Below are 12,683 nucleotides of genomic sequence, written 5' to 3'. Positions count from 1 at the left end.
ACCAGCCAAGGTTGCCAGGGCCACTGACTGCTGATCCACAGCCAAGCAGGGCAGGGAAGAGGCTGCTGTGAGGGGAAGCCCACAGTGAGGCCCGCCCTTAACAGGCTCCTCTTCCTAACTATGTGACCTTGGGCAGGTCACTTTCCTTGTCTGTGATGCTAGAGGCAGCCTCGGGACAGGACCTGTAGTTATTTCCTCGGCCAGCGGCTCCTGCCTGGCTTCCACACACACCCACAGGCACCAAAGCAGAAGGGAGTGAGGACAGACACGCGAGCCACGGCCGCGCTTTATTGCTCAAGACGCACACACAACACAGAGGTGCAGACAAGGGGGAAAGAGCGCCACACACAGCCCAGACGAGGCAGGAGTGGCCTGGCTGCTGGAAGAGACGTTCCTTGCAAGGCAGGGCCCCTGCTGGACAGTGCACTCCCTGGGAGACAGGGTCAGAGGCCCCAGGTCCGCACAGCTGCAGACTTGCTGGGAACCTGGGACAGGTGACCCGCCTGCTCTGGCCTGTGGCTGAGGGCCTTCCACCTCTGCATCCAGCCGTGCACCCACCATTTCCCCACAGGGCACAGGGGCAGCCTTCATTGATCCACAGCCAACCCTTCTCCTGCTGTCTCTGGCTGTCACTGAGGCCCCTCTGGCAGGGGCAGCAGCAGGCAGGCCAGGCAGAAGGGGGCCCGGGGCCCCACTACCTGGGTAGGAATGAGCAGAGGGCGGGCAGAGCCCTTGCTTCTCGTGGGAGGTAGACAGGTCTCGCTCACTGCATACATGGGACAAATGCGTGCACGCGCACACATACATATACACACACACACACAGCCCTTTGAACCCAGCACTGGCCTGAGGAAAGTGGCCCCGGAGGAACCCTGAAGGCACGTGTCCACCAGGCTGTAATGCCCCTGCCACCCTGGGGCTCAGCTGGCCAGACTCCCGGGGGTGGGGTGCTGCTGACCCAGGAGCCCACAGACAAGTCCCAAGGGCAGTACTGGGCAGGACCCAAATAACCCCACACTCAGGCCTCCAGCCTGCCACTCCCAGCCTCAGACGCAGATGGGCCCAAGAGGTGTTCCTGGGAAACAGTCCACTTAGCAAGACCCAGTACCTCTGCTCCCGAAGCTCAGCACAGGCCCAGCCTGGGGTCGGACCCAGATGGAATATCTTCCATACCCTTCCGCTTCTGCCAAGCCCCACCCGGGCTAAGCCAGGCCCGACCAGGCACCTGCCCGACGGCCAAGAGCCAGCCTCACAGTCAGAGAGGCCAGCGGGCTGAGGCCACGGGGCAGAGGGAATATGGGGATACACTTCCTGGGCGCCAGCTCTCCGTGTCCTCCCTGGGTAGGCCTGGCTCCAGATGGCCTGGCACCCAGGGCAGTGAGGACGGCTCTGTGTGGGGAGGTGACTGTGGCCTCTGCCCAGTTCTTAAAAGGCAGAAGCTCCCTGAGGGCAGGGCTTGGGCAGGCCGGCAGGAGAACCTGAGTGGGTGCTGAGGTCAGACCCACTGACCCACTAACGGGGCCAGGCTGCGGCTGACATGATGGGGCCACACCAGGGAGAGGGTGGGCACCCTCAGTGAGGCCAGGGAGAGCCTGCTCTCCCCACTTCCTTAGCACCAAGGCCAGCCGGGGAGGGTGGTGATGGGCAGAACCTAGGGGCCTTAGCAGGCCCAGGGAGCAGGGGCAGCTGAGGGGTCTTGGGGTGGCCTGTCCAAGGTTCCAGGAGTCGGCAGGGAGCATCCCCCACCCAGCTGTCCGGTCACTGCCAAGGCTGCAGTTCCAGGTACAGGGATGCACCTTAGGGGCCCTATGGGCTTCTTGAGAAGGCGGGGTGGCAGTGGGCGCTGCACCCTAAGCAGTGGTGGGAGGTTGCTGGCAGTGGCAGGCTGTCCTGGACCCTGGGCCTCTACCTGCCAAGAGAGCTGGGGGAGGTCCCTCTGCTCAGTGCCCAGGTGGCAGGGTCCCACTTGCACCTCCCCTCAAGCCAGGACCAGCATCTCCAGGGGAAGCTGCTGCCAGGTCACAGCAGGTCACTGGCAGCCCTGTCTGTGGTGTGAGGTCTGCAGACCCACCCAGCGGGGGAGCAAGGCCAGCTGGTGTCCACACAGCTGCTGCAGGCTCTGCTCGGCTCTGCCTCAAGTCCAGCAGCCCAGACTCTCACACCAGCAGCCAGGGGCTCCTGGCTTAAGCAAGTCTGGAGAAAGGAGCAGAGGACTCCAGGTGTAGGGGCAGGTGCAGAAGCCCCTCTCCAGGCTGTGCCTCAGTGTGGACAGTCCAGGCCTCACTTGGACTCACACAGAGCCAGAGGAGGGGGCAGGGAGGGAGGGGTGCCCAGCCCTTCACAGCTACCCCTCCAGGGTCTCCGCGAGCTTCTCCTCATCTGCCTGCTGCCTCTGCTGCTGGATCCTAGCGTAGGAGATCGCATCGCCCCTGGGGAGAGAGAGAGGCAGCGTCACGTGGAGCGCCAGCCCCACGCCCACAGCCCTCCTGACTACTGCCCGGTTCCTGCCCTGTGACCCAAGTGTGACCTGCAGGCATTCTGATTTCCCCAGAGACAACTGCTGGGGTGGCAAAGGCCTGTCTTGTCCCCTCTGAGAGTGGCCCAGGCTTCTTGGGATGCTGGGCTGAGAAGGAACCAGCCTCAGTCTGGGCTCTGCAGGAGAGGGTGGCAACTGACTACAATGCCCAGTGCAGACCCGGGAGGGGAAGGGGCTCCCACCAGTCATGTTTGCTATCCTTGCTGCAGGCCGTGACAGGGCAAGACTGGGCCACGCAGAAGTGTTGTGAATCCTCTGTCTTCACCTGCTAGAGCTGAGCCCTGGAGGCACCGATGAGTCACTGGGGCCTCTGCCTCAGTCTCCACTGGCTAAAAGGAGCCACTCTCAGACCCTCCTCACTGAGGAACTTCGGTAGGGGAGGCGGCGGGGGGAAGGAAGGCCCTGCCCAGGGGCTGGGCCCAGCAGACGCACTTTTTGCCCAGAGCAGAGAGTCCGTACAGCACCCCCGTGGCAAAGGCGATAGCGTTGCCCAGCAGCGTGGTCAGGGTCAGGCTGATGACGATGGGAACAACCGCCATCCTGGGGGAGAAGCAGAGGTCAAGGGGAGCACTCTGGCCACACAGCCACCACATCCTTCCCTGCTTCACAGACTCGGCCCAGCCCCCTTTCTAGACACCCAGGGCACAGGAAGGATCCCAAAAAATCAACTGAGACACAGCTTCAGAAAGTCCTTGATCGGCCCTGAACTTGTCTGTAAAACTGTTCCATTCTGGGAATAGGATCCAACGCTTTCATCAGATTTTTGAAGGGGTCTGTCGTCCCAAAAAGGGCTAAACAGTAACGAGATGGTCCAGTGCCCTCGCTGTGACAGAAAGAGGTTGTGACAGAGAATCTGGCTTCCCATCCAGGCCCTACTAGCTTTGCGGGCAAGTTACTCAAAATCTCCACCGTGGAGAGGGGATCAAACTTTGTCTGAGGTCAGGCATGTTAACTACACAATGCTGAACACCACAGGCACTAAATAAATGCACTGAGTCATAGAGGAACACCAGCCACATTGCCACAGGTAAAGTCCCCAGAATTCAACCACATGGAACACAGGGTCTCATCATGGGAGGGTCTCATCAAGGGAGGGCTGCAGGCTGCGGGGTCTGCAGGGTCAGCCTCGATCTTACTGCTGTTTGGCGTCACCTGGTGGCAGGGTCCACTGGGGCGTAAGCATCCCCGGGGCTGATTCTCCATCCTGGCGGGAATTTCCAGGCCAGCAGCAATTCCTGGGCTAACTGGGCCAGGAGGATACCTGCAGGTTGGAGACCAGCGCTCTGTCCTGTCGCTTCCCTAGAGGAGGCTGCCTGTGCGGGAGGACGAGACTCATGGCCCACTGCATTCTACCTGAATGTCCATTCTTGTAGACATGTGGCTGTGAGATTTTTCTGTCATTAAAAAACTTCCAAATGATAAAATAAGAATAGAGATTACCAAGAAAAAGAAAGACCACAACGGGGAACCTTCTGACAAAAACAAAATTAAAGGTAAACAACAGGCTGGAAAAATCGTTGCGGGAAATACAACCAAGGATCATTGAATCTTTAATACAGAAAAACACACTGAACTTGCGAAGCAGAACACTGAGGTTCCCACAGGTTAAAAAGGAAACTTGAAAATTTTCAAATCAGAAAATGCACTGGGAACATGCGGGAAACTATTTTCCCTCTTAGATAAAGAATAGATAAATGCAAATGTGAAGTGGTGCGCAACCCCGGGCAGGGGTGCGGGCGGGGGAGACACTCAAGGGACCTCTTTGGAAAGCAACATAGCCACGCGTCTTAAAATATTTTTAATGATCAGAATCCTTGACCCAGTAATTCCACACCTGAAAACAGATCTTAAGGAAATCATCATAAACACAGAAAAAGTTTTAGCAGACAGATGTTTATCACAGCTTGAGTTACACCAGTTAAGAAATGAAGAAAATCATCCAGCTGAACGAACATTGCTGTATTGAAAGAATGTTATAAAATCTGTGGCGATGTTAAAATGCTTGTATCATGACACTACGTGAAAAAAGCAGGATACAAACTTATTCATAATGGTTATAACTGTGTTAAGAGCAGGCTTTTAAAAAATGCCTGCGGACAGGAAGCACACACATCAGAAGATTAGCAGGCAGTGGGCTTCCAGTAACATTGTTCTATTTTCCAAATTATTGTTAATGAATTTCTATTATGGCTAGCATTTTTAAAATACAGTTTTTTAAACCCCTAGCAACATGACACTGCGTATAGATAAGAGCTTTGTGATCCTGTGTCCTTCGTGACTTAGATACGGCAGGAGATGGCTCCACAAGTAAGCATGTGGCTTGCGCTCTTACCATCAAAACTACCAGGCCTCTCTGAAGGGAAAGCAAGCTTGCATCTAGACTTCTTTCTAAAGAGAACCTAGACAATAATCAATACTGTTGCCGCCAGCCTCCTATGCACTGGAGGCATTATTCTAGGAGCTTCCATGCATTAAACTTATCCTGAAATTAGTTCCATCTTATGACTCAGAGAAGTATTACATATTGATTTCATTGTTAGAAATGGGAAAATTTTGAACAAGCATATTTAGAGGGCAACCACATTTTCTGCTCTGCAACCTGCTTCTCCCCTTTCACGCCAGGACATCTAGATGAACCCACTCTTCGCAAAGGCTGCAGAGAAGCATGTCCTACAGACCTACTGTCATCTGGTTAACAACTCCCAGTGGATGGACCAAAATTCCAGACGCTTCCCATTTCTCTCAACTGCACGGAATGCTGGCACACATGCTCATAAACCTCTGAACCTTCCAGTGACTACAGCACAGCGACAGCTGAGTTCCCGGGTGCAGAACCGCTGGGGCATGTTTTGGCAGCTATCAGTAAATCACTGTGCACAAAGGCAATCCCGGTTCACACTTCTACAGCGAGGAACTGAATACACTGCCCACCCGCACCTGAGTGTTGGGTCCTATTTTGTCAGTGGAGTTTTGGGGAACTGTGTCACAGGGCCCCGCCCAGTAGCCCCTCACCCGCAGTAGAAGACAGCCTTCTGCCAGGAGCGCAGCCGGTCCACCTTCTCCGCCACCGTGTTTGCAAACTCGATGAACTGGCAGCAGAAGGGCGCCTCGCACAGCAACAAGATGAAGGCATTCATGCTGCAGGGACCAGGGCAGGAGAAAAGCAGCAACTGACAATCCCAGGAGGATGAGGGCGGCCCCCAGTGCCGGTGCCATAAGGAATGCCACCTCTCTCACCCTCCTGCCCCCATCCCTCCTCCTCTGGGAAGCTGCCCGGCTGCTCCAGGGCACCTGCTTGTACCCCTTGAAGAGCCTCTGCTGAAGACTCCAGCCCTCCCCAGTTGCCCCTGCACCCACTTCCCCAGCTGAACTGAACACTCCTAGAGGGAAGCCCCTGGGCTTCAGCTGCCCTTTCTCCTCCTCCTGTGGGAGAGGGAGGAAAGAGGACCCCACATCATGGCACTGCTATAACACTGCAGCAGGTTCATCCACAGATGGAGCACTGGCAGCTGTGTCCTCTGTCTGCTGTTAGTATTATTGCCATGGCCATCAAGAACCGTCAGTGGCACCAGCACCAGGAAGGCTGCCCCGCCAGGGAGGCAGAGAGCTGGAGCCATGCAGTCCCGAAACATTCACGGAGAGCTGCCCACACACCCGATGCCACTGGCCCCAGGCCCAGGGACACCCAGGGGAAGCCCACACTGGGGAGGAAGAACTTTAGCAAGTCCTTGCGTCCAGCCCCATGTTTGAGGTGGGAACAGCTACGCCACTGGTGATGGAGGGTGTCTGCTGTGGTCATGGTATTCTCTATGCGTGGGTAACAATCAGTTACCAGACACTGGGCCAGGCCCTTCTGTCTGTCCCCACACCTGGGAGAAAAGTGCCATCATTATGCCTGTGTAACAGAAATGCAGGCTCAGGACACCCAAGAGCCACCCCGAGCCCGGGGCAGGCACTCTCTTTGCGACTCTTAACCACTGCATCCCGCCCCAAGCCTCCCACACACCAGGCCTCCAAGCACTGGCTCACTCTGTGCTGGGCCAGCCCCTTCCACTTCAAACTCGGCCAGGCTCCGACTCCACCCCCTGAAGCTGGGGCAGGCGCCTCTCTGTCCATCCCCTTTCCCTATCCACCACTGGCCAGCACAGGCGCTGGGGACCCCGCCACAGCAGGCCCCCGAGGCTCTCCACTGGCCATAGGTCACTGAGGACGGGATCTGAATCGCGTCCAACTCTGTGCCCCTCAAGGCACCAAGCCCCACGAGGACAGTCAATTCCTGGTCACAGCCACTTCTCATGTGCCTCAAGTCGCACGGGCCTGCCCTCACCCCACCTTCCCTTCTGACGGGATGGCGCCACCCTGGCAGGAGGTGGGCATGGAACGCACATGAGGGTGTTCTGACCGCGGGTTCCCGTGACAACTCCGATCCGCCTTTCCCATCTATCTTTAGCACAGCTCCGAGTTAGAGCGTCCTCTCCCAGCGGACCATCCAACTCAGTCCTCAGCCAGCCCCAACAAACGGCCTTCCCCACTCCAGTCCTGGGAGCTTCCAGAGGGCGAGGGCCCCAGTGTAGTGGACTTGGCATCTGCAGTCTCAGCGGATGCTCCAGAAATGTCTGGAGCACTGATGGCCTCGCCCCTGCACCGGATGAAGGCCAGGGTGGGCGTTCCCTGGGCCCTGACCTCTCATTAGGAAACCAAACGTGGTGGGGATATGAAGGGGAAGAAGCCCCATGCTGTGGCCAGAAACCCACAAGCCCTGAGGCGCCCAGGCTGGAGCCAGTAACCATGGCAACCACAAGGATCCCCGCTCCCACGGCCCCTGCCACTCCTCTGCCCCAGGAGGCGCCCCACAGACTCCCGACCAGCGAGACCCCTGGGGCGGGACGGCCATGTGCTACTCACATCATCCACACGCCGGCCGCAATGTTCAGAGGGTGGATGGTGATGCAGTTGAAGAGGCCAGAGATCGCACAAGCTTGAAACAAGAGAGACGGGCAGGAGTCAGCAAGGAGTCAGGCGGAGCCCGCTGGGATGGCAGCCTCGGAAGATGACTGGAAAGGACGAGAGTCTCTGCGGATGCTCAGCACACAGTTCTCACAGTACCCAGAAGCCTGCCCTCTATCATCTGAGATAGGTGAGGAGATGCAGAGAGGTGCAGCAGCTTGCCCCAGGCCCCACAGCAAGGTGGCAGCAAGGTGGCAGGTGGATCTCACGGCACCCTCTCTCCGCTCCAGGGCTCAGAGGAGCTGGCCCTTTGACCCCAGCTACATCAATATCCACCTCAAAGGGAGGTCAGGATTAAAGGAGGATTAAAGAGAGAATGTCCCTCAAGGATTCAGGCCAGTGCTCTCCCAAGACTCAGCCTTTGGCAAGGGTCACTTGTCACCATTCACAGGGCCAGCCACACAGGAAGTCTTCTGACTCAGAAAATGTGGCTTGGATTTTGGTTGGGACAACGGGTGCCTCTCTCAGAACAGAGATGGGAACCAGGTAAGACCGAGCAGCAGTTCCAGCTCTAACTTCCTCACCAGCCCTGTGCCGCTGGTATGCTATCTTCATCTGCCGAGGTCCGTTTCTCCTCTTGCATGTGAGCAAGTCCCACAGCCCAGCCACACACCGCTGAAATGCCATGAGGCCAGGAAGGGGAGGGGGCGTCTTCCTCCAGCCCAGAGCCTGGCTTCTCTGATGCCCAGATGTGCAGCCTTGCCTCCCCGCCTCCCTGCTGCACCTCACCAGCAGGGTCTCTTGCACCCAACTCCCTCCTCTACCCACAGCCTGCAGCCCGGCTTCACCAGGAACTCCAGGAGCCTTCAAGGAGGGTCCAGGGAGCTGGCTGCTGGGCAGGGAGCAAGCCCAGGCCATCGCTGAGTGGGGGCCTTGGAGGCAGCAATTAGCAACCAGCTCATTAAACTTGCAGCAGCTCCTCTGCACCTGATCCCTCCACCTGGGTCTGGAATTCTGCCCTTTTCCATTTTCCCAGGTAACCTTATGCAGACAGCAGGCAAGGAAGCCAGATAAAGTGAGCCAAACTGCAGTGGGACTGCTTCGTGGGCCCCCAGGGTCTCCTTCTAAAACAAAGGACTCAAGTGTTGCACTGCTCCTCAGCACAGCCTTAGACATCTGCCTTCAGACAGCAAGGGGTTCCAGAACCACAGGTGCAAAGGGGCCTGCCTGCCCCAGCAGAGTGCCCAAAGGGCTCCCTGCCTCTCTGCTGTGCCTGGCCTCACCTGACAGCTCGGCTGTGCTTCCTGCTGCAGTCAGCATTTGGCCTCCAGCTCCAACCCTACCCCAGCTGTCCAACTCACAGCCAGCCTTGGGGGAGGACCAGGTGTCAACCCAGACCAGCAGGCTCCAGCCAGGAATCCTTTAGCAATAAAGGGCTGGAGGATGTCCACTTGGGGACCTCAATGCTGATATCTTCCACGTGAGGGGGCTGTCACCATACAATCCTGTCCCCTCCCAAGATATCACCTCCAGATGCTCTCAGGACCCAGGGTAGACCCTCTTCAGCTCCTCTCTCTGATCCCCTCACCCTGGAGGAGGAAAACCTTACCCCAAGGACCAGCCAGGCACACAACCCTTGTCTGAATTCCTGCTGCATCTCTAAAACACGCTGCATTTTTGCATTCTACCCTGGAATACAGCATTTAATATTCACATAACCGTGCCCCCAAAATTCTGCAGATGCAACTGACAACTCAGGGCAATGCCACAGGTTTCTCCTGAAGCTTCATCTGTAGACCCAACAGAGCCCCCAGGTACTCCCGGGAAAGGCACAGGCACCTCACTTTGAGAGACAAAGAACTGAATAAGACTCCAGGGCTAATCTGTGAGTCGGCAGGGTCACTGACCAAGAAGGAAGGAGGTGTGGCCTACAGGCCACAGTCAGGACCTTTCCTTTCTCACCACTAACCATGTCACCCGACTGCACTGCTCACCCTAATCTGCGGGGAAAACAGCTAACCAGACATGAGAGGACTGGAACCAATGCCTAACTTCAAGCCCACCAGTCTCTCCTACAAAGTCAAAAGTGTACTTGCCCTGAAGAGCAGTGGCACAAACCTGGGGCCTCTTTGTGATCTGGGGGTAGGGCCTGCCCTACTGTATCCAGTTGCCTCCGGATAAGGGCATGCCTAGCAAGGGCAGCACACTCCTAGCCCCGCACCCTTCTGCCTCAACATCCCTCCACCCTCAACCTCCTTCCACCCTCCACCCACCTGGAAAGGCTGTGGAACCTAAAGTGAAAAGATGGTCATTCTGGCAGGAGAGCTGATGGGGTCTGCCCTGCCCAGGCCCAGATTTAGCCCTCTGTGCCAGTGTTTAAACCCTGCAGACATCCTCGACAGACATTCTATAAGACCTTGCCCACTCCAGTTATTCACAAGGTTGAGGGCAGACAGGAAAGGAAAGGATATCATTCAGACAGACTTGTCTTTCCCTGGAAGGCCAGCTGTACAGCTTCCATTCACTCCTGGAGCAGACCTGCCTCCATCTTTGTCCTTTTCTGGCTGCGCTTAAGAGCCTAGCTTCCCTGGGAGCCTAAGGTCAGGGTCTGTGCCTGGGATGCTTACGGAGAAGGGGAGGAGGGCCGGTGATAGGCGGCTAAGGCAGCAGCAACGGGGAGAGCTGACAGCGGACAGAGGACCCAGGGAGAGGCCCGGCCCTCAGCTCACTGCCCCGCGGCCCTCGAGGGCCACCTATGCCCTGACACCACCTGACCCTCAGCAAACTTCCGCCCAGTGGCTTCCTGCCAGAAATCTAGCTAGCCGTGCACCCGCCTCCCTTATAAACAATCCTCGCCCAAAGGTTAGCAACGTGGCTGCCGTCGCCTACGCCCAAGTCAACAGTTGACGCTTACTACGGGACAGGTGGGCATGCGCTCCGTGAGCATCACTGAGAAAGTCTCACAAAAGCCCCTGGGGGGCGAGGGAAGGGCTCAGTCACGTGCCCCAGGCCGGTGCCCCCCGCCCTGGGGTTTCTGGTCCCTCGGGGAATGTTCCCAGAAGCGCTAGCCCAGCTCAGGGTACCAAGGCGCCCAGGCCCGAGCCGGTAACCATGGTAACCATGGTAACCCCGGGACGCCGGCTGCCAGCGGCCCCGCCACTCCTCCGCCCCGGGAGGCGCCCGGCAGGCCCCCGACCCCCAGCGGGTCCTTTCCCCTGGGGCCGCCGGGGCGGGGCGGGGCGGGGCGGGGCGGGGCGCGCATGCGCGGCGGGGCTGGCCCCCTCTCCCGGACCGGGTACTCACAGACTGCCCCCAGCACCCCCGACAGGCGACACAGCCAGCGGTACCACCACGTCATGCCCTCTTCCTGCGTGGGCGGCGCAGAGCTGGCGGACGCCGCGGGCGCCCCACCTGAGACGCTCATGGTGCCGCCGACAGGCGCAGCTCACGCCCTCACAAAGGGCTCGGTAGCCGGCCGCGTCCGAACCGGCGCGCTGCCTTGTGGGAAAGGGAGCATATTAGCATAGGGGGCGGGGCTTTCAGGCTGCGGCGAGGTGCGCCCGAGGAGAGGCGGGTGCTCATTAGCATAGGGAGCGAGACCCTCAGGCCGCGGCTAGGTGAGCTCGAGGGGTGGCAGGTGCTCATTATTGTAGGGCGCGGGACCCGCAGGCTACGGCGAGGTGCTGCGCGGCGGGGGGGAGCTCGTTAGCATACGGGGCGGGGCTCGCAGGCATCGGAGGGGTGCGCCCGAGGGGGGCGGGCGTCATTAGCATAGGGGGCGGACGCCCGCAGTTTGCGGAGATTTGCTCCTGAAGGAGGCGGGCACTCATTAGCATAGGGGGCGGGGTTTGGCGGCGCGCGGACACCTTAGGGGTCAGACCCTCACACCAGGACACACGGGTGGGGCTTCGCAGGGAGCTGGCAAATGCGCCAGCCTCGGAGTGGAATCCTGATTGGCTTTTCTTCCTGGATAGGAAGAAGATAACTAGGGATGTCCAGCGGCTTGCGCAGATCAAGATAGAGCCAAGCGGGGCCAGCGAATCCCTGCCTTGCCATGGGATGGGTTTTCAAGCCAGGTCTGGACAGCTTATAAGAAAAAACCGCCGGTCAGTCTGCATGTTTTATTTATTGGTACCCGAGGAAATGGGGGCTGCCTTTCCAGAATCCCCACCTCCAACCCCCTAGCCTTTTGGACATTGGAGAAGACTCTAAAGTAGTTACCTAAGATTGGAAAAAGTTCGAATTGGAAAGCACTGAGACCAGAGGTCAACCCTCCAGGGCTGGCCAGACACGTAACAAATGTTCATTGACCGTCAGGTCCCTTCCTTTCCCTTCCAGGACTGAGGGTCCTGCCCCTCCGGTACCCATGATTGGAGGGTCCAGTACTGGCCCCGCAGGCTGGCCTGAGCCTTAAGGAAGTCCTCGCTGAACTCCATCTCAGCCTGGCTGCTCTCTGACTCCCAGTAGAGCACCTGCTGCCCATGGAACGTTGTGGTCCTCAAGCTGTGGATGTCCCGGATCTGAGAGAAAAGGGGCAGCCCAGAAGGACCAGCCATAAGTGATAATTAGCACTCACATTAATTAGCCCTTAATGTGCAGGGGCTCACAGATTCCGGATCACATTTAATGCTTACAAAGCCCTCCTAGGAGTACACTGTTACTCTACCCAGAAAACTGAGCTCCAGGGAAGTTACATCACTTCCCCGAGGACACACAGTCAGGGTGCCAGAGCAGGGCCAGGCTGCCTCGTCTGGGGAAGCTGATACCCTGAGGAACACAGTTCTCCCAGGACACAGGAAACCTTGGGGAGGGTGCAGGGTGCTCCTCTGTCCAAGTCATATCAGACTGTAAAATTATGCTTCAGTCCTGGGTTAGCTGTCAGTCTACATCAGAAAGGTCTTTACCATTCTTTATCATTTTGCTTTTTTTTTTTTTTTCTTTTTTGAGACAAAGTCTCACTCTGTTGCCCAGGCTGGAGTGCAGTGGTGCGATCTGGGTTCACTGTAACCTCCACCTCCTGGGTTCAAGTGATTCTTGTGCCTAAGCCTCCCCAGTAGCTAGGATTACAAGCACATGCCACCACGCCTGGCTACTTTTTGTATTTTTAGTAGAGACAGGGTTTCATCATGTTGGCCAGGCTGGTCTCGAACTCCTGACCTCAAGTGATCTGCCCTCCTCAGCCTCCCAAAGTGCTGGGATT

General features: G+C 57.7%; 2 protein-coding genes and 1 long non-coding RNA gene across 12 annotated transcripts in view; 1 reads left to right on the top strand and 2 right to left on the bottom strand.

Moving 5' to 3' along the window:
- Positions 1-256: 256 nt before the first annotated feature.
- LOC105471865 (calcium channel flower domain containing 1) lies at positions 257-11,112 on the bottom strand. 3 transcript variants are annotated; one of them, XM_011724653.3, is made up of 6 exons: positions 10,787-11,112; positions 7,442-7,514; positions 5,549-5,674; positions 2,969-3,076; positions 2,528-2,652; positions 257-2,429 (listed from the first exon to the last, which is right to left on the bottom strand). In XM_011724653.3, exons 1-6 carry the CDS (start codon positions 10,905-10,907, stop codon positions 2,281-2,283), a joined length of 702 nt encoding a protein of 233 aa, XP_011722955.1. In that variant the 5' UTR covers positions 10,908-11,112; the 3' UTR covers positions 257-2,280. The 3 variants fall into 3 exon arrangements, with proteins under 3 accessions (XP_011722955.1, XP_011722954.1, XP_070934657.1); XM_011724652.2 differs by lacking the exon at positions 2,528-2,652 and having other exon boundaries at positions 10,787-11,107; XM_071078556.1 differs by lacking the exons at positions 2,528-2,652; positions 10,787-11,112 and adding an exon at positions 8,068-10,100.
- Positions 10,963-11,593, top strand: LOC112424938 (uncharacterized). Its single transcript, XR_011612908.1, has 2 exons — positions 10,963-11,100; positions 11,458-11,593. It is a non-coding gene; the product is annotated as an uncharacterized lncRNA (long non-coding RNA).
- Positions 11,591-12,683, bottom strand: part of LOC105471867 (ADAM metallopeptidase with thrombospondin type 1 motif 13) — a 42,283-nt gene continuing 41,190 nt past the window's right edge. For all 8 annotated transcript variants that reach the window (XM_071078546.1, XM_071078547.1, XM_071078552.1 and 5 more), the window contains one exon: positions 11,591-12,003. In XM_071078546.1, the coding sequence (XP_070934647.1) occupies positions 11,797-12,003 (207 nt within the window). In that variant the 3' untranslated portion in view covers positions 11,591-11,796. The remainder of the gene's footprint in view (positions 12,004-12,683) is intronic.

Source organism: Macaca nemestrina, chromosome 14 (genome assembly GCF_043159975.1).
Source record: "Macaca nemestrina isolate mMacNem1 chromosome 14, mMacNem.hap1, whole genome shotgun sequence".
In the NCBI taxonomy this organism is placed as follows: Eukaryota; Metazoa; Chordata; class Mammalia; order Primates; family Cercopithecidae; genus Macaca; species Macaca nemestrina.
This window is presented reverse-complemented; position numbering and strand designations above follow the sequence as displayed.